We start from the raw sequence: 26,117 nt of genomic DNA, 5'->3' as shown, positions 1-26,117 counted from the left end.
CCTTGGGCCAAATGCTGCACTCATACATCCCACCACCACTATACAAATAAATGGATTTGGCAAAGAATATCTAAGAAAGGTGTGTGTGGGGGGAATCTTCTCTCAACCTACTGGTATGATGCAGATGGCTGCTTAACACTTCCACTGCCACTATAGCCCATGATTGTACGCGGGGCCTTTCCGCATCATCAGATTTGAGGCCTGTAGATCCACATAGTGGTGGATCTACTGGCCCATCCCTGGATTGCCTCACAAGCTCCTTCCCTGCTGCTACCTTGCAGTAGTTCTGAAGTGAGGTTTCCCTGTTCTAAGGAGACAGGTGACACTGCTTCCCAACTTCACACTCCCTGCCATATTTCCAGTGATATCACTCCACTCCAACAGCATAAGCAGAGGGGAGCATCTGCTCCTGATGTCTGTAATTACAGTGTAATGATCAATAATTAAGTAAAGGAGGAAACTACTGTAGTCTAACACAACTGCATGCAAAACATGCTCATATAACACCAAAGGAGGAATCAGAAAAACAACCTTTAGCTCTGAGCACTGTATACAAATGAAAAGAGTTACTTTGGAGAGGTATAATGCATTATATAGTCTCTAAAAGTAAAACACTGAATTCCCTTGTTCTGGTCAGCTTTTGTGCCTGCAGAAGTAACCAAGATAATAACACCACAAAAATTTCAAAACTTATTTTAAAAAAAAATAATTAGTATTTAAAATACAATTTATTTTGAAAATCATGTCTTGATTTACATAACTGCCACACCATGCCATTTACAAGCGACTGTGTTTATCTACAGTTGCCATCGCTAGGAAACAACTCTATACATTTTTGATTGCACCAATATGTACAGTTGGCCAATGAGTTTGTCTTTAGGTCTTTCTAATAAAGTTTTGGCCTGATCCTCTGGTTCCGATGCAGGAAAACGTCCTTTATACTTCAATAGGACATTTGTAGGACTGAATTCTTTATTTCGAGAGATTATAATTTGGAATAGGAAAATGAAACTACAACCCTTGTAATCTATTTTAAATTATTTTTTTAGGGAATGATTCTTAATTACAGTAGTAGTAAACTGCAAACATCCCAAAAAGGACACAAAGTTTTTGATGCATCTACTTTGAGCAAGTCCATACCTGAAGGATTGGAAAAGGCAGCTGAAGAAAGTTGAGCTTTTCTCTGCTTGATCTTTGAGTGAATATGTGCAGCTAGGCCCAAGGGCTCTCACAAAAGAATCTGTGCAAAATGAGCTTCTAAAAATAATTACCAATCACACAACCTGTCTGTCCTAAGCGTCCCACAAGTGCAGGAGTATGTTCAATATACTATACATTACAGAAAATGCTTCTGTTTGCAAAAGGTATAACTGGAGAGCAAAAATTCTTAATGTTCACTGAGGTTATAACTAAGGCTTTAATGATATAAAAGAGGCAGATGTAAAATGTGGTCTTGCAGGTTGAAACCCATAACAATAACTATATTTCAAACTGCAAGTCAGCTCTAAACAACTTCAATCTGTCAATCAAATATCAAAAAAGCTCTTTCACCCACATACAGAATTTCAACAGGTTTTACAAGCCACGTTCTTGTTTTGTGCTGATAGTTACAATAATGAGTGAGCCAGAAACAAAAGAGAGACTATTCTGGAATTTGAAGAGCAAAGGATATGGAAGACTGTAAAGTGGTAGGGGTTTTAGCTCTAATTCATAGGGAGAGTTTGCTCATCATTATCTAATAAAATCCCTCTGCAAAATAATATGTACAAATACACTACTAACTGGGGGAAAGTTAAAACAAGTGTGTGTCTGTGGTGACGAATGGGCCATTCACTAATGTACTGTTCATAATACAGCCACAGAATGGGAGTCTGACTTCCAGAATGAGGAGTTTGGTCGGGATTCAAAATTTTTACAAAAACAAAATTTGGCTGCCCTATTGGCTTAGTTGGCAGGGAAATCTACTCCTCAGCCCAGCAGAGGCTGGGGCTATAGAAGTGTCACTTTCAGCTTCTGAGGGTATAGGGCTGTTTTGCTTTCCAGCTCTTCAGCTTCTGTTGGGCTGAGCCATGGATGAGATAATACAAAACAAAAAGCAGATTAGAGGACAGCGATCACTTTTTGTAGATGCACAGTGTTTAACTCCTCTGGAGAAGTTAAATTCAGGATTAGCATATGAAGACTAAACATAGTCAAAGGACAGTACAAAATGAAGGGGAAGCTAAAATACTATGGCCCTGATCCGGCCAAGCACTTACACTTTAAAAAATCTTCTACAACCAGATGAGGCTAAGCGTTTTTCTCGGAGGATAGATACGGGAGAAGGAGGGTGCTTTCTATGAATAAGGGCTGGGAAGAAGTTTGGTCAGAATCTGGACAGAGGAGAGGGTGGGGGAAAGTATTGTCATGTGAGTGGGATGTTGGGGAAATTATACTGTAACTTTTGACATATTGCTTATTTGTTGTTTGCCTATATCTGTTTGTCTGTCCTATCTTTTAGATTGTAAGCTCTTTAGAGAAGGGACAGTCTTCTGTGGCTGAAAGCATGGCTCTCTTGAAGATAATAACAAAACTCCTATCAACTTCAACATCTCTCTGATCCTTTATAGCCTCCAGGTGCTGCCCTGCCCTCTTATTTGGGCAAATAGGAGACCCTGGTGGCCACATCATAAAATACTTCATGCCAATATGAACTACTAGCATTGCTATTGCTGGTTACAGGAGAGACGCTGAGGACTGAATGGGCATTGAAACTGGAATGATACACTTGTTCTTAGAGTTGGATCCCTCCAGAATATGGGTAAGGATAAAATAGGTTAGAGTGAAAAAAATAACTTTGCAACTCTCTGTTCTGCACGTCCTCTGAGGACAGAGGATGGCAGCCTCCAGTACAGCTTGTCTGATATTTTTACAAGCATGAAAAACAAAAACACATCTGAAATTAATGGATGGGCAAAAGCTTTAGAGAGTTGAAAAATACAACAAATACCTTTTAATTGAACGAATAGGTTTAGATACAAATTCATACAGCTGATTTTGCAAAATGTGACAAAATTTTCTGCTTCATAGCAGAATATAAGGACTGATCCAAGTTAGGTCCTAGGTTTATAGACATATTTCTTATCCCTTCTCTGCCTTTTTACCTCTTTATTTTCTTTACATCCCCATCCACACATAGATGACACTTTATTACCAGCAAGGAACGTAGAATATACGGGCACTTAAAGAGCCACTGTCAAATCCTACTCCCATCAATTGTCTGGTGTGAGACACTCTGCAATGCTAACAACGGAACAGAGAAATCACTAGCCCAAGGGGTGTGAAGTCTGTAGCCACTCTGAGGCACAGGTATCCTGCATGGCAGTGTCTGGTCTCCAGGCTGCCTTCACTCCAAACACTAAACAAATATTATTCAGCTGGGATTCTAAGGTTCAACATTTCTCATGAACAGTACTTGTAGCCTGGAAGGGAAAAGAACCTGAGAAAAGTATGTCTGATTTATTAAATTAATTGTAACATTTTAATGGGATCTAAAATATTTCACCTCCGAAGACATTTAAACATGCTAAATAAATGCTAAGAATTAAAAATCTACTGTAGCAGAGGCTACATCTCACATTAATGCAACACTCAGTTATGATATTCTTAGCAAGTGTTACTGCAGATAATGCTTCTATTTTCCCTATTAGAGACTCCATTCTCTTTAAACATCAACAAGAAGAACCAAAAGGGAATTCCCTAAGGTCAGCTCTGAGGAAACACAAACCTCTAATTCAATAACTCTGCTACTGCGTTGAAGAAGGCCTTATTATTGCAACATCCATATGGAGTCAATTGGACATTAATGACTAATCAATCCCTCCCTCTTCTATTCTACTTATAGTGTCACAAACCGTGTTTAGATTAGCCCATTTCCTGCTTAGGATCGCTCAAGATGTCTTTTGTTCTTTCAGGGCTGGCCTGATGGAGGCAGCTTAAACAAACACACGACCCAAGTGGCGCAGGAGTTATAAACTGCCATATGTGAATGAACAAAGGAGCCATACTAAAGCCTTTTGTGGTATTTGTTAATGTTTTTCATCTGAGCTTAAAAAGACCTAATGACTTTGCGGTGAGCTGATGCATGTGGCTCGTGGCTTTGCAAAATGAAGGAAATTCTAAGCCAGTTATATAGCAGCATATATTTTCCAAAGTCCCTTGTTTTCAGCTTTGGTGGCACTGAGTTTCCTTTTTATTACATTTGCTTTACATATGCAAACAAAATGCTTTATCTTAATTAAAACAGAGCATTGATACACTTGAATACCTACACAAGTTACATGCTTTTTTCTCCATTAAAAAAATGAAAAGTGAAATATTTTTTGTGTGTAAAATAAAATCAAGTCTTCTAAGTTTTATCAGTGGTAGCAGTTCACTCAACAGTGTAAGTGCTGATTTGTGACTTGAATTTAAACTCTGAAACAATATTTTTAAATAGGCTATTATCACCTCCACAAAGAGCAACCAGTTTTGTCCAAATCCGCAAAGTTCAAATGAATCAAAACCCTTAAATGCAGCTATTTTCTTGATGGTTTACACAAACAGTTTAGATTACTTGACCACATTTTATGGCAAAACTAACCCTTATTGAAATGTGGCATGGTAGACACTCGAAAACAATGAAATCATCTATTAAATAATACAGAACTGTGTTAAATTACTGTACAGGGTCTGATTTAAGCCCACAATGGTAAGGTTATTTCTCAGTGCTGTAGCACAAATGGAATGAAAAATGAGTCTTTGGGGACCTGAGAAACTTCTAGGTACAAAGAAGGATGCTGAAGTAGCCTTGATTTTATATTTCTGGAAAATAAATTAATTAACTGTAATAAAAAGTCTTTGCATTCACATGGCAATTTTCATTGGAGGAACTCAAAATGCTTTACAAACATATGCAAAAGCCCCCTTTTGAAGTAGGTATCATTTTACTGAAGGACAAAGTCAGAGTTGCAGGTCATACAATTTGCCCAGTGCCAGTGAAGAGAGTGGAATTATCAGTCACCAGGTCTAAACATTATATACATTGCCTCCCTATTGATATCATTTTTTGCATTTCATGTTTATTTTGAAATTAAAGTATTAACTGTCACAGATTAGATATGCAGGTTGAAGCACTTTCTAATGCTTGATATTATTACTATTATTAAAAGATATGACACACTCCTCTGACATTGTAGTTGCTTTTTTGGAACAATTATGATGACAATTAAGTGGCATTATTGTATATACTGGTATATACTATATATTGTATATAGTGGTATATACTATACCAATCAGTTTCAAAGCCAAAACAGTACTAATTCACGTGAAAGGGATTTTTATTTGATATCAGATTAGCCCTTTAAGAGCCAATATATCATCAGTGGAAGGGATACCAACATGATTGCAAACACCTCCTGACATGATGATACCTATATGATTTATAAACCAAGATACTGATTTTTAAAACACAGGGACATATTTTACAGTCTTACTCAGACATGATATCAAACAAAGTTTTGTCAAAACTAGATCTGCCAGATTTGGACACATTCATTTCTTGGCCATTATTTATTTTATTTTATTTTATTTTAAGATGGAGAACAAAGAATGACCATTCTTTTTAGAGAATAATAGCAGCACAACTTCAAATTTTACAAATACTTCTTTTTAGGCAGAGATGAAGGCAAAAAAGGGTCTGAAAACTGAGAATAAGCAACTTTTCTTGCCCCATTACAGCAAAAATATGACTTCAAACAATTAAACTATCACATGGTTTATAAGGAGATATTCTGTGTTGACTTTCTGGGAGAGAAGTTGTATGTAGCGCAGTTGTAGCCATGTCAATCCCAAATATTAGAGACAAGGTGGGTGAGATAATATCTTTTATTGGACCAACTTCTGTTGGTAATAGAGACAAGCTTTCGAGCCACGCAGAAATTTGCAGTACAAACTCCCTAAAGTCATGTCTACTGTGGAATAACTGTGGGTATCTAAGAAACTCTGAAATGCAGAGCATTCCGCCAAAAGATTTTAACATCTATTTTGGAATCATTACATTAATGGCTCATTTATAGTATTCAATCCACAAATTGATTTGACACATCCTAGCATATATCATAATTCAGTGTATCAATATCAGTAATTCTCTTCTATCCAGTGTTTGCTGGTCTTACTTATTCTGTCACATCTATAATTAGACTGCAAGAACCTAGAAGCAGAATGTGTGTGTCTCATTTCTTTCTTGCCTAGCACATTTAGGGGGTAGTAATAATAATTATAATAATCAATAGTAAAGGAGTACTTGTGGCACCTTAGAGACTTAGAAATGTATTTGAGCATAAGCTTTGTATCTGGTGACGTGAGCTGTAGCTCATGAAAGCTTATGCTCAAATAAATTGGTTAGTCTCTAAGGTGCCACAAGTACTCCTTTTCTTTTTGTGAAAGCAGACTAACACGGCTGCTACTCTGAAACCAATAATCAATAGTATAATAAATAAATAATAAATGATGATGGAGAAGCAACAGCTGTAGTACGAGGGTATGAGTTCAAAGTTAATACATATTAGAAAATCTTTGGAAAACTCATAGGAATAATTTTTAAAATGGGTTGCACCTACCTATACAGGATTTGTGGGTGAAAACAGGAAAATGCTCTTACAATTTGCGTAACTGAATGGAAAAATACCCATTTGCCATTCCCTGATTTGTGTTAAAAAATATGGGATTTTGCAGTACAATAGGTGTCCATACAAATATTGCAAGCTCAAGTTTGCACGAGCATTTGAAATGTAACCTTTGATCTGTAGTTAGATGCTATATTTAAAATATAATATTTAATATTTTCGGGAACTAAGAAAGACACTCAAATACTCCCAATATGCATTCTCGTCTAACTGCTTAAAACATTAAATTTAAAGAAATAACGAAAATTCTGTACTCTGGAAGCAAAATTTCACTTTGGATGTGCAGATGGGGCTAGATGCTCAGTGCAACTCAGTGGTGGAGAAGGAAATGGCGATAAACCAGCTTTCCATTCCTAAGATCTTGACACTGCTGGAGAACAAAATAACCTGCACTATAATTTAGAGCAGTATAAAGGCTATGCAAGCTGGAGTGGCTCTATTTGGACAATTCCAGTGGCTGAGGATTAGCCAGATTGCAGTTCTTCATCCCATCCCTACCCTGTTACCTATGCTCGAATGGGCAGAGAGAAGGTAGCATAAAGGTGACTTTAAACCAACTGAGATTTCCCCTCTGCTGGAGGAATTCTCCGCTACCTGTGCGAGACAGCTTTGAGCTCCTTTTGCATCACTGAAGCAGCACAAAGAAGATTTAGGCAGGGCTCAGCATCTGGCCCATTGGATTTCTACTGACATGAGTAGCAGCTCCTTCCAAGAGTAATTTGGCCTTCGGAGTGTGAAAATAAATGTTTTAAACCCTAGAACTACTATACTTAATTTTTCAGTCTCATAACTTAAAAATAGGCTGAGCAGACTGACTGCCCTCAACATTTGTGACAATAATTTTCTCATGGGCTGAGACTTTCTGTGCAAAGCCTCAGCCTCGAGTTATTTTTTATAGCCTTGTTCTAAATTTCTGAAAATAATGGTTTACTATATAATGGAAATTGTGACAAGCCCTTAACTATAACTGCACTAATGGGCACCTCCATATAATACTCAGAGCATTGTAACTGTGGCTATATAATATTAGCAATTCTACTATAATCATTTTTAACATAAAGGTGCTATTAGAAAAGAATCATTTACTGTAGCACAGAAACAGCAAATGAGAAATACTTATGCTTAGCAGTAGGAAAAAATACAAGACAGCTGAAACTCCAAAGGTAACTCTTGTATAGAACTGCCAGAGTTATAATTTGGAAAGTGAGAACCATCCTGTATATTAAATATTAGTGTCTGGAAAGGAGTAGTTTTCAATGCAGTGGGAAATCGGTCCACACCCTGCATCTCAGATTATTCATCACTTGAGGTGGGCGTTGCCCCCCATAAAACTGTATGTGGGGTTTGGCAGCAACCTCGTCCACAAAGCAGCTGCCCTCAGGAAAGCAATGGGCCAAGTCCTTAAAGACTGAGGGCCTGATTTTCATCTCATTTTCAGACATTTACACTAGTGGAACTCCACTGACTTTCATGGAGTGCTTCCTGATTTATACTGCAGTACACAAAGTCAGACTCAGAACCTAGGTCTCGGCCACCTCAATGCTTTCCCTTAAATTCCCAACATTATTAGTTAATCCTTGTCAATTAGGCCCCTCATCCAAATTTCAGATATAATCAAGTAGATGTTGAAGTGCTACAAATGGCACCCACAATTATCGGAGGCCTCCTCTTAATATCAGGCCCCATAACTCAGACATTAAGAAATGATTTCATCTTGAATTAATAAAGGCACATTTGGGGGAATATAGTTTTATCAAAGACAGATACAGATACTACCGGGAACAAGGCATCTAAGGTTTGAGCTTTCTGTAGTCTCTCTGGAAACACTTCTTTGTCTTCAGACAGCTTTCACCATTTCCTGATTTTAATCTTTCCTTTCTCAACTGCCATAGCAACTATTACAAATATTTATGTGCGACAAATACTGGCATGGAGAGGCATTCTTTCCACAGTATTTATGAGGCACTGTCACAAAAGTAGATGATGCTTTGTCATGCATGTAGTACCTGCTGTTTACACCTCAGCCTAGTAGGGTGTTAAACATGTTACCTCACAGTTTTGGATTGTGTTGGCAGGCTGCCAAGATTGATTTGCTTACATTAAAAAAAAATCTGTTTTCCTTACCTTTCCTTGACAGATCCAAGTTGACCTTTTGTGAAGTTAAAAAAAGATTTTTTTCACATGTGGATTTTTGCTGCCCACCTTTTTGCAGGAACGGTTGCTTTATTACAGGAAGGTTACAGTGGGCATCATCTCAGACAGCATTAACAGCACGTTGGAACTTTAGGGATACAGCCAATGTGTCTCTTTAAGAAGTTTATCTGTTCTTTATTTAAGAGGACCCTGAAGTCTGAAACGTAAAACCAGGACACCTGTCTCTGTGTGTATTTGTACGGGTTGTGGAGGAAGTGAACAGTGGGGTTCTGAAAACTGGGGAGCAAGCTGGTAGTTGGAGATACAAAAGGCGCCTATTTCTTTTATTCATTCCATAGTTCTCAGCTTTCCTCTGACCACTTCTCCAGCTCTCCTCCACACTCTCACCTTCTCCCAGGCAGCTACCTCTCCCTCCTTGAAGCTTGCAGCCTCCCTTTCTTTTCCACAGCCAGTGTATTCTTTTCCCTCACAGGCACATTACCTATTGTTCACCCCTATACCTGTACTAACTACTGCTGCTGCAACCATCTACCTGCTCCCCGGTTTCTTGGGGACTAGCTATACCTGCACCAAACCCACACATGGTACATTTCTTTCTCCACCAACCACTTATCCACTGAATTTGTTACGCTCCTTTGCAGTGATTGTGCCCCACAATCAATAACAATAGTGCTGACCCAAGTCAAACACCAAATCAGAAGTATCATGGTTTGGGGCGCACTACAAGAATCTAGATAGAAGACATATAGATTAGACAGTCACTGGTTGAATAGGACCTACTCCACTGAGGGTGGAATTTTCAAAGGAGTCTAAAAGAGTTAGATACTCAACTACCTCAATGGGATTTGGGTTCCTAACTCCTTTAGGCCCATTTGAATGAATGAACAGACCCTGCTGTGTCTAGCTGCAGCATGCTTGTGCCATGAGATAAAAAATGGTACTTTTCTTTGCCTTAATACAAAGAACATTTGCATTCATTACAGAAAGTAAGCCCCCATGAATAATATGATACTCTACAATATGTTCTCTCCAATAAAATAATCCGTCTTCCAGAACATATCTGTTCTTCAGTTCTATCTATTTAACCACATCTATTTGACCACTATTATTTTTACAGAACTGAGTATTGAAGGGCATGCTATATTCTGCACAAAGGATCTCTAGTTTCAGCAGTACTCCAGTAATGAATTCTGCAGCAAACTAGAGGCTGGATATTCTATGGCAGCACAAGATGCACAGAAAGGCCATTTAGGAAAGTAGATCTTTTTAAACAAGTGTATTATATTTAATGTATACTATAATTTTAAAACCCGAGTGATTGTTTTCCCATGTATTTTAGGCTTTTTCCTATTTCCATTCAGGATTCAATATTGGTGTGCCATAAAAATTGGGGACTGGGGAGTGAGAGAGTGGGGAAAGAGGAAGAAGGGGCTCTAATCACCTTCTGGTGGATCCCATCTTTCCGGCTGCCAGGAGGAGTGTGGAGAAACTAAAGGGAAGGGAACAAGCCAGTCAAGGCATGTTCAGAAGGGCTGGGTAGTGGGGGGAATGTTGACAGCTGATCATTTGCTTCCTGAAGGCTGAGTATCCTCGTGAGAAGTCTAGCTAGTTAACATGCTCCTTCTCATGGCTATAGAGCATGTTCACTGAACACAGCTAGAATTCCTTGTAAAGAAGGAGAGGCAGACAAACACAAACTGCCCAGAATCAGCAAAGTTGTCACAAAAAAAGGATTTCTGCGGTGAGGAGGAAGGTTTTGCACAAGCTATCCCAACTGGCAAATTTTGAGGCCACGCATGTAACTCTCACATCCCTGATGATATGGTACAAATAGATACAGGATGTGACAGTTTTCATAATTGTTCTTTACACCAATATAGCCCTCTTCATCCAAAAGTCACCAAAATATTAAGTAATTTAGCTTCACAGTACTGCTATGGGGCATTTATGTATAATTATTCTCATTTCACAGATGGGAAAACAAGACACAGAGACATTACATCACCTGATCAACATCAGACAATGAGTCAGCAGCAGTGCCAAGAACACAATCCATAAATTTTTACTCTGAGTCCATACTCGAATCACAAAAACTACACTCCCTTTAACAGAAGGAATTATTTTGCATGAATGAGGATCACATCTCCAGTGTACTTGTATCTTTTCTGCAGGCCTCCATCCACTAGAGGGCAAGACCCTAAAGTATTTTCTGAACACTAACAAAGCACTTGACCACAAGCCTGCAAGTAGAAGGAGCTGTTCCAGTAATGAGTATACTTGGCATACATACTACATTAGCAGGTACGTATACCAAAACATTGATTCAATATAAGAGGTACAAGACTCACACTTCAAATGACAAATTGGGCACCTACGTGAGGAATGTCTCGATTAGGACTTGAACCAAGAGAAGATTCTCAAAACCTAACAACCTGTATTCACAGAGTAGTGAACTGGTTTTTACAAAAACACAGAATCATCAAAAAGTAGAGCTGGAAGGGACCTTGAGAGGTCATCTAATCCAACCCTCTGCAGTGAGGCAGGCTCAAGTATACCTAGACAATCCCTGACAGGTATTTGTCTAACCTGTTCTTAAAAACCTCCAATAATGGGGATTCCACAGTGTCCTTTGGAAGATTATTTCAGTACTTAACTATCATTATAGTTGGAACATTTTTCCTAATATTACCCTAAATCTCCCTTGCTGCACATTAAGCCCATTAATTCCTGTTTTACCTTCAGTGGACATGGAGAACAATTGATCACAGTCCTCTTTATAACAGCCCTTAACATATTTGAAAACTATTATTTTGTTGCTCACCTCTGGATTCTCTCCAATTTATCCATACTTTTCCTAAAGAGTAACACCCCAGAATTGGACACAGTATTCCAGCAGAGGCCTTACCAGTTCTTTGCAGAGCAGGACAATTACCTCTCTTGTGTTACATACGACACTCCTGTTAATACTCTCCAGAATTATATTAGCCTTTTCAGCAACGACATCACACTGTTGGCTCATATGGAATTTGTGATCCACTATAAACCCCAGAGCTTTTTTCACAATACTAGTCCCTAGTTAGTTAGTCCCCATTTTGTACTTTTTCTTCCTAAGTAAAGTACTTTGCACTTGTGTCTATTGAATTTCATCTTGTTGATTTCAGACCAAATTTCCAATTTGTCAAGGTCATTTTTTATGCCCTCCCAAAGTGCTAGCAACCCCTCCCAGCTGGGTGTCATTATAAATTTTATAAGCATGTTGATGCTGCTGATGCTAGTCACCTTGATTTCAAGGACGATGTTGACAATCACGGTTTGTACAAATGGGCATATATAGATCAATCTGGGGAGAACAACTTTTACTGCACTAGCCACAGAGACATTTGCCTAGCTCTGTTGATAGAGCTGCACATTGTTTCTGTGCCTGGCGCTGTGCCTCCAGCTGCTCAAAATGATTCTTCTCATGATTCCCGTATAGCGCAGGGCCATGCAATATGATCACTCACCACCTGCTCAAAGGTCAGAAATGTTAGTTTTGAGCAGATTTTGATTCATAGTGCCTTTGAAGCATTTCATCTGTCCTCCACGCTTACGATTGCCGGAGCTTAATTCAGAATATAAGACTTGTTTTGATAAACGGGTCTCAGGCATACGAATTACATGGCCAGCCCATCTCAACTGGGTGCAGATCAAATGATTCTCGATGCTGACCGAACTTCCGTATTGTAAACCCAGTCCTGCCATTTGATGCCCAGCAACTGTTGTAGGGGTCGCAAATGGAAACTGTCAAGCTTTTAAATGTGCCATTCATAATAGGGTCCATGTTTTGCACCCATAGAGCTGTGAGAACAACAGCATTACAGATTTTGATTTTTGCCAGTAGACAGATTTTATGTTGCTTCCAGTTCAGTATAAGCATACTCCCCACTCCATTATCCATGTCATCAATGAAAATGCTGAAAAGTACCGGAACTAGAACAGACCCCTGCGGCTCCCCACTAGATATGACTTTCCAGTCTTACAGTGAACAATTGATAAGAGCTCTTTTGAGTACGATCTTTCAACATTTATGCACCCACCTTATAGTAATTTTGTCTAGACCATATTTCCTTAGTTTGCTTATGAAAATATCATGTGGGACTGTGTCAAAAGCTTTACGAAAATCAAGATATATCATATCAACTGCTTTCCCCATATCCACTAGGCCAGTGAACCTGTTCAAGGAAGAAATTAGGTTTCTTTGGCATAATTTGTTTGTGACACATGCATGTTGGCTATTACTTATTACCCTCTAGGAACTTGCAAATTGATTGATTGTTACATGTTAAAACAAGGTTCAAATATGGCTGCTGCTGACTCATATTCTAACACAGTTTGGCCAGCTATTGTGGATGGAGAAAAACTGTGTTAGAGCCGTACTCAAAAACAGCTGTCAGCTTTGTCTAGGCTCAAAGCGGGTTTGGTCATGTCCCTATTGGCTAGTTGTAATTCAGTACTGCCAATCCCCATTGTTCAAAAATCATGAGTCAGGCCCCAAAAACATGCTACTGGGTTAGAAATCATGAGGTTTTAATTTAAAAAATTGTTCATTTTATTTTTCTTCTGGTTTTTGAGCCTTTAGGTGGCACTCAAATCACTTTTTAAAGATTTTCCTGCCAACCATGAGGGCTAGAAACTTTCCTTTTTATCTTTTTTTTTTAAATGAAAGCTAGGATTTACAGATAATAATATGACTCCAGGAGCTTTAAAGAAACCAAATAATTCAAAAGTTGGCAACACTGTGTTTGAATCCTCTATGAACATCATTTTCAAACACAGTTCTCATTTCAATGTCGACAGTACATAAAGCAACAGCTCTATCACTTCATTAGCTGTTGATAGTGTTAACTTTTACAGCCATTTGCCAGGCCTTCACCCAGAAGTGGGCAAAACCATTACAACTGTTGCAAATTTTAAACAACAGTTTTGTACATTAGGTCACCTCTGAAAGGTATGTTTGTTCTGAGGTAAGCACATTTAATTTCTACCACCATTTACTGAGAGGAGACACCATCATTAAATCTGAAACTTAAGTCTACAAAGTTCTCCCATGTCAAGGTTCCTCCCCCACTCTGAACTCCAGGGTACAGATGTGGGGACCTGCATGAAAACCTCCTAAGCTTACTTTTACGAGCTTAGGTTAAAACTTCCCCAAGGTACAAATTAATTTGATCCTTTGTCCTTGGAATATCCACTGCCACCACCAAACTCTAACTGGGTTTACTGGGAAACATATTTTGGACATGTCTTTCCCCCCAAAATCCTCCCAACCCTTGCACCCCACTTCCTGGGAAAGGTTTGGTAAAAATCCTCACCAATTTGCATAGGTGACCACAGACCCAAACCCTTGGATCTGAGAACAATGAAAAAGCATTCAGTTTTCTTACAAGAAGACTTTTAATTGAAGTAAAGAATTCACCTCTGTAAAATCAGGATGGTAGATACCTTACAGGGTAATTAGATTCAAAACATAGAGAATCCCTCTAGGCAAAACCTTAAGTTACAAAAAAGACATACAGACATAAACAGTCATTCTATTCAGCACAATTCTTTTCTCAGCCATTTAAAGAAATCATAATCTAACACGTACCTAGCTAGATTACTTACTAAAGTTCTAAGACTCCATTCCTGGTCTATCCCCAGCAAAAGCAGCATACAGACAGACACAGACCCTTTGTTTCTCTCCCTCCTCCCAGCTTTTGAAAGTATCTTGTCTCCTCATTGGTCATTTTGGTCAGGTGCCAGCGAGGTTACCTTTAGCTTCTTAACCCTTTACAGGTGAGAGGATTTTTCCTCTGGCCAGGAGGGATTTTAAAGGGATTTACCCTTCCCTTTATATTTATGACATCCCATGGTTTGTAATTATGGTTTGTAATCTCAAGGCAGCCAACTGTAATGAATTTCAATAGTTGTATTATAATCCCCGCCTCTAAAAGAAGATACTTATAATTTCTTGAGTTTCTGGTCAATGAACCAAGTATTGCAGGCACTCCTAGAATTAAAAGAAAATATGACTCTTGGCTTTTACATGTCACGTTGATGCCATATTGGAAACACTGTACTGATCATACATGTATCAATATAGAGAGGAATTGTTGTCCAATATTATTACACTTGCACAGAGCAGAGCACTATGGATAAAGGTCTTCTGGTGTTACCTATAATAAAAAATATTCCTTGAGCTTAAAACATGGTTGTTTTGAAGCACAAGGGGACTGTATTTGGAGTTCCTCACTAAGAAATTTGTCTTTAAAAGGTCTGTGATTAAAAAGTCAGCATTTGAAAAACCTACTGACATTTGATAACTTAAAAGTTTTAAAATTCTGTTGATGTGAATAACTATTTGAAAGGATTTTACTCATTTTCTGAATGTGAAACTAATCAACAGTAACCCCAGTCCATAAAATAATTAAAGGCTCACTTCTACTTACTATTTAAAAATAAATATAATATTAAAAACTGGTACAGTGATGAAATATAGTTCTTTAATGCAGTCTTCAAAATGCTACACACCCCCACATTGATGTGGCTGGCAACATAAGGGGACAGCCTCAGCAGCAAGGGAGGGAAACTCTTGCTAAGAGGCTCCAGGTACTTACTCCCCACCTCTTGGAGTCTCTGGCAGCGATTGGCCAGCTGGGGAGGTGGGGTACTGATTGTTCCAGGGATATAACCTGGAGCACATGGACAGCAGGTGGAGCCGCACTTCGGGGAGGCTAGCCCTGGCTCTGCCCCTTCTGCCCCCTCTGCGGCCGAATCCCCGAGACTCCCTGTCATCCCCCCGCAGCCGAAGCCCTGAGACCCCCTGGCCCTCTTCTGTGGCTGAAGCCCCGAGACCCTCTGTCCCCATTCCCCAAGGACAGAGGAACCCCAGGCCAGCCAGAGCCTGACCCCCTAGCCAGCCGAAGCCCTGACACCGCCCCCCCCAACCTGCTCAGAGTAGCCCTGGGATGGCCAAATCCCCCATAGACATGGCTCCCCTCCGCAGACCCAAAGCCGCCTTGCGAAAATTAAAAAAAACGCTCCTCTTCCTCTCTCTTCCGGAAGAAGAACCTGACCTTTTGCTGTGCCCCATGCAGGTTCTGGGGTGACTGAGGAGGTGGTATGTGTTAGTCAGCATCCTGGGTTCATCAATAATCTCCCTGGAGTCTAGGGAGTTTATGAATGAACCCAGGAAGCTGAATAGCACATACTGCCTCCTCAGTCATCCCAGAACCTGCAAAAATTTCCCCCACCTAACCCACAACCGCGGTCCCGCGGCAGCAGCTGAGCTAGGGGAGATAGTGTCTCCCCGGCCTATTATACCCGCCGACCATGCTGGAGCAGCGGCCATGTAGAGATTCTTTTAGTTCTGTTCCAGGAGCCCCACCCTACCCATCCTGAGCTAGAAGTGGGAATTGAGCCTGACAGATGTTGCAGGTCTATCTGACCACCTGTCTGGGGTGAAGAAGAAATTTTTTCTCCTATGTAGAAAATCAGTAGAGGACCAGGGAGTTTTGCACCTTCCTCACAGCTCCTTCAAGCCACAGCAGGTTAAGTATGAATATGCTTAGGACCTAACTGAGGCACTTGGCTTAGCTGTTAATCTGTCGCGATTTGTCACTCATTTCCAGGGCAGTTAAAAGGATAGAAGATGACCAGGGTTGATGGGCCTTGGGCTCATGGGATCGGATCAGATTTTGAAGTCCCCACCCTTCTGGACCCTTTGTCCCCTTTATGGGGGGTGAGGTGGTAGGACTCATAGCAAGCTGAGTCCTCAGGGGGTGGGCTGAAGAGAGCCTACCCTGAGTTCCAGTTTATACGGTATGAACCTTGTAATCCCTGCTCTGAAACCACTTACATGCCTGGCATAAGAAAGTATAGGTGATGGGCGAGTATTGCCCCTCCCTTGTGTTAAAGTTTAATAAAAGTTGTGCCCTGCAGCTTAAAATCCATCCAGTGTCTGCCCTCATTTCACCGCCCCATATCCGAACAATGCTTTTTATCACCTTCCAGATAAGAAAACACTTAGACTTTAACGCCCAGGTTTTCAAACATGGGCACCCAAAATGTGTCAGCAAAACTCACAAATTCACTTCCTGCATTCTCAAATGGGCTTTTGTACATTTCAAATGGGTAGCTGTGCATCCAAATACCCATTCGCATATACAGCGGCAGAATGTGAGTGCAATAAAATTGCAGTGCAATTTTGCAGGCATCACTTAGACACTGACTTTTGAAAATTTAGCTCTAAAAGCACATTTTTGCAGGCTTTTGTATTTGTTTTAATGGCGATGCAATTATCTGTACAAAGCAGTTTATGCACAAGCAAAGTAGTTGTTTTTCAAAACTTGTGTTGCTCTGACTCTGTATTCCGCATTAAGGATTATTTGCATACAGTACCAACATAAGCATGGATAATCTCCTTGGTTTAAATGGGAATTAACTAGCAACATTGGCATTGGAATTGTCCAATTGACTTTGTGTTGGAACTGGAGGTATTGCTTTAAAGCCAGATCCTGAAGGAATTTTAGGTTAGCTTTTAATTCCTGCACACTCTGTGTCAATCTCATTAATCCTAAGGACAGACAGGCCAATCAGAAGGGGAGTTAGATGGGAAACACAACTGCTTCTCCCTGCTTGACAGAGGGGGCAGGAGTCATGGTCCCTCTGTATCCCCATGCAGAGATTGTGAGGTATTGGAGCTTTCAGAGTTCATGGTTGTCCCTGTAATGTTATCTGTGTCTGTCTCCCCTCTACACCTTTCTTAATTCAGGGACACCCTATACAGAACTTCCTTTCTGGGCCTTTGAATTTAGCATCAGGGAAAAAGTCTGACTGCTGCATGCTCACTCCATCAGGATTCCAGCTTTATGCTCTGGACACAGAATCAGCCTGAGTCAGGGAGCTTCAGTTGTCTCTCCATAGAGGAGAGGGGTCAAGATTTGCCCCTTAATATGTAATTTTATTATGACTTCTTACGTGTGTAGGTCATACCACATAACACACTGTATGCACTACCAGTATCATATAGATGTTATCGACTGCATCCATAGCAACCCAAAATATATCACCAAATCAAAAATGAAAGGGATAAAAAGGAACAAGAGAGCAACTAAGACAATACAAAAGAAGGTATTAAACATGCCAGATCTTAAAAGACTAACTCTGGCTATTACAAAATTGTGACACTCCACTGAGATAGTGACCTTGGCAACATAATAAAAAAGAACAAATATCACTTCTTACAAAAGGCCAGGGATTAACTATGCATTTGTAGAGTTCCTTAGCAATTCAAATCTAAAATGGACAGATGTGTAAGCACAGGTTGCTATTGGCACATATAAAAATTTTGTGACATGCTGAAAAACTGGAAAGATATGTACAAGCCTCACTTATAATTAGGAAGAAGTGTAAATAGTCTTGGAGACTAACAAAAGCTGGTTGTACAGTACAGTGCTTCAGAGGTCATAGTTTAATTGTTGGCATTTCAACCATAGTATTTTCAATGAGCCACTCTTAGACATGCCATGCTGGGAGAGTTATCCCTTAGATAACTTGCCAAGGATAAGGGACAAAACTTGAGAGGTATTTTAACGTCTTTTATGTACACCACTAATATCTGCTATAACGTCAACCTTCTCTACAGTCAGAAGGGGAAATAAGCAGCTCACTCGAACTCCTGCCAGCTTTTTTTTACAGAACAGCAGAAGGATTCATCCAGCACCCTCTTTCCAGAGACATCTCTCTGCTGCTAGTGCTAAGCCTGGTAACCTGAATCCTTTCATGAATTCAGATTCCCCACATGGCAACACACCATGTCGCAACTGCCCCACAAGCTCTAAATGGAGGAGGGGTTACATGTCCTTAAACTGGCACAAAAGTTACATATGTAAAGATTTTGTTCTTGTATTATCCAGTAACAGGATAGGCTGTCAGTACCAGGGTATGTCTCAAGACACTAGCTTAAGCACGCTAGGGAGAGGAAGGTTGATATGGGGAAATGAACAAAACCAAGGAAATACTAGAGAGAAGTCCTGTCAGAAAAACTAGTTACAATATATCATCTGCATTTGCACAAAGTGAAATTAGGAGGCCCTGACTTGATACTGTTCAAGAAATATGAACATTTAATGGATGAAATAGAGTTTTGAATTAATTTTAAGATTCATTGCTTCCAGATATAAGGAGGCAAGCGATCCGATTTATATTTCTGAACTTTTTAGAAAAAATATTCAGTTTTCATTAAGTACAGTGTAAAACATTTATAATTATAATGCAGTGGTGTTATCTAGTCCAAAAACAGGACTGGAGTTATTTAACTAGAGAACAAAAAAACTGATTTATTAATATTTTCATGGATTAAAAATGCCAAGATTTGTTCACATGATTAGTGGTGTCATTTTATTTATTTATGAGTAGAGCTGGTTATGAATTCTCTGTTGAAATATTTTTCACTGAAAAATATGATTTCAGTAAAATCAACATTTTTAGCAGGAAAATGCTGATTTTGAGCAGGAAAGTGCTGATTTTGGAAAAAAAATTCCACTGGAAAAATCTAAATAAAATATTTCATGTCGGTGTGACGTTCATCACCATCTGTCAGGCAACCACAATGTCTCACGGGATTTGTAGGCCGAGTTTTTCATGCCCCCATTCTCCCTCATGGACTTGATATCCTGGCAGGATTACATTTTCCATGATGCACTGTGGCTCCCCTCTGGCTGAGCTGCCACGGTGCATCATGGGACTCCCATGATCATCAGGAAAATGCAGTGTGACTAGAGATCCCAGTCCACAGAGAATCATGTTGGATGAGTCATCTTAACTTCAACACCCATGAGACACTGCGGCAGCCCAGATGGATGTAGGCTACTGTTGAAATGTTTTGCCTGTCTGAATAAAAAATTTGCTGAACTTTTGTTCCATGAATAGTTTTGATATTGCAACTTGTCACCTTTCGGGAGAAACACAAATGTCAAAATAGCAGTATTTCCTCTGAGATAGAAAGTCTCCATTTATGAGTGATCTGGACAATTATAGAGTATTTTTGAAAATGCATGTGATTCCTGAAAGCTTTATTAATTTTAGAATAAATGATTATTTATCTACAATGTCTTTCTGTAAATAATTTATAGATTATTCTCCATATATTATTCTCCTGTTCAGAAAGAATCAGAGAGCAGAAACAATTCTATGTAACTTAGGTGGCCAACCACAAGCAACAAACAGTAATGGAAGGGAGCCGCTAATAAACAACCTATAATACAGTCCGGACACATTATCACAGCTGTGAAATTCAGGTTCAGTAGTCGAAAACCCAGGCTTACAATGCAGTGTGGACGCTCAAGCACAGTCTTGGAGACACCAAGTCGACAGACCTGGGTCCCACAAGCCCAAGCGCGGTGTGCAATGCAGACATATCTCAAATGGTGTTTCAGGATGGCTCAGAGTATACACTGTAAGGTATCACCATTTTTGTTTAGTTTTTTTCCCTGTCCTTTGCTGTGTATATGTTACTATCTGATAAAAACGTGCAAAATGTTTTAAATTTGTGCCCAGGAATTTAGCTGCACCCTAGCCATTAAAGATAGTAGGAGACACTTAGCTATGTGTCCATTCCATGTCACATTGTGGGAATTAAGGAAGCAGTGTCCAATGTATTCATAACAGCAACTCACCCTCTGCATCTTCTGGCCTTGTAAGGTCAATGACTCCTGGGCCCAGTTTTCCATCTTCACTGGGTTTCCCTGTTAACTGTGGGCCTAAATTCTCAAAGCGTGTTCTTTCCTGGAAAAGACAAGAGATACTATTAATGCTCCCTATAGCCTATTCCTACTTGCATGTCTGTGTGTATGTTTATGTACAGACATATGCCTTTTCTTTTATTTTCCTGAGTGAATTAAATGAGCAGGTTTTCATTAAAAGTGTAGTTTTGAACATAAAGTTGAGGGCTTCATTTTCATAGGTTCGGCGCACCCAGAGCTCTCATCAATGTCAGTTGGAATGATGAGTGTTCAGCACTTCTGAAAATCAGGCCCTAAGGTTTAAATGTGAAAATGTACATAGAAGCTTCCAAACTAAGCTGAACTGCACCTTTATAATGTATAAATGATGGTACATTCAACCGCAGAAAACTTTTGGCAGGAAGCAGTGCTGATCTATGCTGCACACTTTGTCTTTCCACTAAACTTTGTGACTTAAACTGGAAAAAAAACAATCGACATTTGAGAGACACTAAAATTTAGAACTTGAAAGAAAAGTTCCTATTAAAACATGCTGCTAATTTAATGGAAAAAGCACTTTTTTTCCACTAAGAGATCCAAGTTTGCATTCGTACCCCTGAGAAAACACAAGTCTGAATTTTATGCAAGAGGCTTTCAAAGACAAGTATTCAAAGAAGGAATAGTAGATGACAGAATTGATACTATTATTTTGTCTAGGAATTTCAACTGAACCTCAATGGGAATTGAAAAAGAGAGAGGATGGTGCTTGCTCCTAGAAAAACACAAAGCCTTTGAGAGCTGGAGACCTGCACAGGAAAGCTGGACCTGGCACTGTAAAATGAAAACTAAGGGAGGTATTTATGTGTTAAACCAATCTTCAATCAAAGAACTACAGGGCAAAAGCACTACAATTGACAGTACAATATTCCTTCAGAATGTGAGTCTCTGTAGTACTCTTATCAGTAGCTAAGTGTTCAATGGTTATCATTAATTTAGCGTTCTCATTTGAAGGAACACAACGTGTTTTCCCTCTTGCCTTGTTGTTACTTCTTCAGACTAAACTTGGTATTATGTTGTACCTGTGAATGAATGAAACCTTGTTGTTCATTACTATGAAACAATATTAAATGTCATGTCAGCTTGAATTTACAGACGTGAAATACCAGCTTTCAGCTCCGCGAACAGTTTCTGCATGTTATACTTAATGCATTATGCAGAAGTAGAGTGATGATTGCTGTTCAGTCTATTGTTCAATGACCTAGTTCTGTACTGAGCATTTTAGACATAAGAAGAAAACATCATGAGTTTTCTCTCCTGCACAATGTTTAGAAACTTAGAAATGTTCTTAAAGACCAAACATACAATTACTTGATGGCTGTTGTGCCTCATTTGTTCAATCTCAGTTCATTTGTGCTGTCTAATCTGATTATTTTTGAATATCATTATATTTCTATAATTAATTCCCATTAGCCAAATTGTTCAGGAGGCCTTTTGATTCTTCAGATCATGGAATATGTTTAAATCTACGTGGGAAGAAATAACAGCACAAAACCGATTCACTGGGTTTACTACCACAACATGCAGCTGAGGAGTTTCAGGTACTAAGTGTATTTTTAAAAGTTTCTTAAAATCTGCCATCCATCTAACAGGTTAGCTTTGCATTTTCATAATGGAGTAACATTCTCCATGTACTGAGTTGTTTTTGTAGTGTAGCTTTCCTATATAATGTATCTGTTGATGAGGGAACTTAAGCAAAGAAGCTTAAATGAAAAGTAAGAGTTCTAGACACAGAGAAGCAATGTGACTTAGAGACAGGCAAACTAACACTACAAGACCAACCATTATACCCAAAGATGTTCTATAATCTAACAATAATCCTGTACCATCAGAATGGAATCTGCTTTGCTGGCAGATAGGAATGATTTTTTTTTCCAAGTGTTCCTTGTTCCATTGTTGAGGGGTTAGTTTAGATTTTCACAATTTGCACTCAAAATAAAAGCAAAAGTCAGTACTAAGAAAAACAGCTTTTAGCACACACCATTTCTCTTTCCAAATATTTGCATTAAAGCCTTTTCTAAAGGAGTGTTAACGTGGCATCTGCAGTATTCTTGGAAGAACAACCGTTAAGTATGGTTTAGAAGAAGGAGAAATATCTTTCTACTATTAAAATCAACAGAACCTGCTGTATATCCATATGTACATTTGAAGTATCTTTCTCGTCATTCATTCCCTTTGATTTTTTACCAGAAAATATTCTCTGTTAAAAAAACGGGGGAAAAAAGTTTCTGAAAGAATATCAATATTTTGACATAGAAGGAGAAAAGGGGAAATTACACGATAAGGGCAGGAATAGTAAGATGAGAAAGCTTACACAATAATAATACCTTTTCTTCTAAAAGAACTGAAGTCCACTTATGATTCAGTAATAACCTCTGGTTTTCAATTCATAGGAAAATAGACCACAGCTATTATTTCTCAATATATACATTGGAAAGCCTTTTAGTCTCTGATTTTTTTCAATGAAAAATATTCTTCACAGTGATGCTTATGATATCAATATTTGGATGAGGAATTAGTACAATTTATATGAAATGCTTTCATGAACTTAATATTCAAAGGGACACTCACCTGTTTGAGTCCCAACCTTTTCCTTTCTTTTGGGCTTATCCTAGTAGGCTTCACATCAACCAGCTAACACATGGTGAAACCACTACTTACCTTGTTTACACTATGATTTTAAAAGGGGTTAGTTAGTTATACATTTTTAAAAAACACCCTTTTTCCTAGTGCAAACAAGTCCTAAAGGAAAATTAATTCTACATAGCCTATATCCACAAACAGCTACATGTACATATTGTAAAATATTTTTAAAGTGTGTGGGTGTATATATATAAGCACATACGCATTAACAAATAAATACACACACCCATTACATCCACACACATATGTATGTGCAGCCGGAAATATATATGCCCATGCAAGCTATGTTTACGTATATTTTTGCTTCTTAGACACACAGAGCTAATTTGTTTGTATGTTTTTAGTTAAAGTGTATCTTCCAGGGATAGGGTGTGGTTTTTACCTCCTTTTCAAAAGGTAATTTTGGAAGTCTAAACAGGTGGACAATGTCCTTTAATACATTCTGCGTGTCATCTGCTGTAAATTCATACAAAGCTGTTCACTTTAAATTGTGTAATTTCAAGAAAGTGCTTAGGATATGATCCTGTAAATCTTTACTCATGGGAGTAGGCCCATAGAAGTCAACGGGACTAAAAATTTGCAGGGTCAGGGACTTTTGCTGAAACTGTAAGCTCTCTCAAGCACAGTTTGGGCCCTCTGTGTTTTTGTGTATTTTAAAAATACAGTAAAAATTAATCACTACTTTAAAATTAGAAGAAGGAAAAATTCTTCTTGCAACAGCCAAATCTTCATTTTCATTCAGTGACATGATTAGGCACTTATTTATGCATTGTCAGTCACAAACATGCAAAAAACATAACAGTTATTAAAAAAAATTAAAGTCTGTTCCACTGTGTTGTAGAGCTGTTGGTTCTCTAAGTGCTTTGAAATTATGATGTATGAGGTAGATGTTGCATATTAAATAAAGATATTTAAATGATAAAGCCCCTTTAGTGAGAGTTGATGAATGTTAAACGTTATGAGCCACAAGACTGTGGCATCCATCATATTCACATGTTATCACAGTCAATGATGGAACAGCCCCAGCAATGACAGATAGACTGCTAGATTATTATCCCTTATTTCCAGAGTCACCGAGCAAGCCAGCCAACCTCTTACGCATTATTTTAAACTTTGCATTAAATTAGCAACTTTTCCCTCATTTCTGTGGCAGGGATTATCAATTCTTCCTGCGTGTGTGGAAGGTAAAGGGATGGTTTAGTCAACCGAGAAGTGGCGGAAGCAATGCCCTTCCTACAAAAAAGCTGCAAACTTCAAATTACTAGAAACAAATATAAAATTGTGATCTTATGGAAGAACAGCAATGAAACAGTAAGCACACAATAATGGCTTTTCTCTGCACTTAGATAAAAGCTGAATTTTTGATGTGCACAGTATATTTTCATAAAATTTTATATACTTTGTTTTATACACTTATTGGCTATTCCATAATAATGTGTGTGCTAACAGTAAAATTGCTCTTAAATTTATGTGTGTTATTTATACGTTCCCACGTAACAATGCTTTTTGTTGTAAAAAATATTCTGTTTATTAATGTAACTTTACAACCACTGCATCCAAGATCCGTGGTAAATTAATGACATTTTTATTATTTTATAGTGTCATTAAATTTTTACTGATCATTCCATCAAACAGAAGCAATAAAGGCCGTAATGTAAACTGGGACACTTAGATCAGGGGAACAGGAAGGCATTCCATATAGTCTGAAGTAAACGACTTGCTATAAATGATATTTATACCATCTTTAAGCTTGTGAGAATACTTGGACAAGTTTGGCAAAACTGTTTCAGTAGTGCAGTAGATTGTGTACTTAAATAACAGTTTACTTGCCAGTGAGACAAGTTTTTTCAAACCAGATGCGAGATGACTGATTGCATCCATCTCTTGAAAAACAATATACGAAATGTAATAATACACTGGGTACCCCTCCCTTCTGGATTACCAAGACTGATCAGACTATACCCATGCCTCAAATTATTTCAACATGCTAGCTTTTTCCACATCTGAAATGTGTATTCAGACTAAACTGGAAAATGGCATACCAGCTGATCCTTGTGTGAAAGGGTTTGTTCTATTTTTTTTTTCAAACAAATACATTTTATTTAAGTAGACATGGCTGGACAATGATGTAATACTCTTTGTTTCAATAGTTTAACTTGGCAGCAGTTACCAAGGTTTATTTAAAGAGCCAATTTCTAGAGTCTGAATTAATATGGGTCATTCACAGAAGCCACAGAGTTTATGCCTAAGGGGCTATTACATATCTGAGGACAGTATTTTAGTTTCAATTTTAATTCGCTATCAATAATTATCACATCTTTACACACAAAATACATTACAATTAGGTTATTCCACACGGAATGTCTCAACTAATTCTTTAGTGGCTTATTTCTTATTTATGGTCTACGCTGTTTACATGCAGTGGAATGTAAAAAAAACAGCTAAAAACACCTGCATTCAAAACATCAAAGGGAAAATTTTCAGCAAAACTTTTAGGGATTCATTCACACTATCCCTATTAATGCTAACAGGAATTGTGAGAATAAATCCCCCAGACACCTTAGCAAAATCTTATAATTTCCTAAGAATGTGACTTATACTTATTTGTGACAACAACAAAGCACTTCAGAGCTCAGACTGACACTTTGTCCTTCCAACCCGCCGTCCATTGTGACTATGAATCAGGAAACATTGTTCTGGGAGAACTCACAAGTCCTCCTTTCATCATGCAAAGGTCAAGGTATAAATTCTCCCAAGTTCCTCCTACTTTTTTACAGCTAGGACTGGAAAGTGAAATCACCCTCTGCTTAGAATCTTT

The 26,117-nt window shown here is 38.6% G+C and overlaps 1 protein-coding gene across 23 annotated transcripts in view; it reads right to left on the bottom strand.

Moving 5' to 3' along the window:
- Positions 1-26,117, bottom strand: part of SOX6 (SRY-box transcription factor 6) — a 451,605-nt gene that overhangs the window by 19,071 nt on the left and 406,417 nt on the right. For all 23 annotated transcript variants that reach the window (XM_048853489.2, XM_048853504.2, XM_048853488.2 and 20 more), the window contains one exon: positions 20,555-20,663. In XM_048853489.2, coding sequence (XP_048709446.1) covers positions 20,555-20,663 — 109 coding nt within the window. The remainder of the gene's footprint in view (positions 1-20,554; positions 20,664-26,117) is intronic.

Source organism: Caretta caretta, chromosome 6, assembly GCF_965140235.1.
Source record: "Caretta caretta isolate rCarCar2 chromosome 6, rCarCar1.hap1, whole genome shotgun sequence".
NCBI classification, from domain to species: Eukaryota; Metazoa; Chordata; order Testudines; family Cheloniidae; genus Caretta; species Caretta caretta.
The sequence above is the reverse complement of the archived record's forward strand: the minus strand, read 5'-3'. Positions and strand labels throughout refer to the sequence as shown.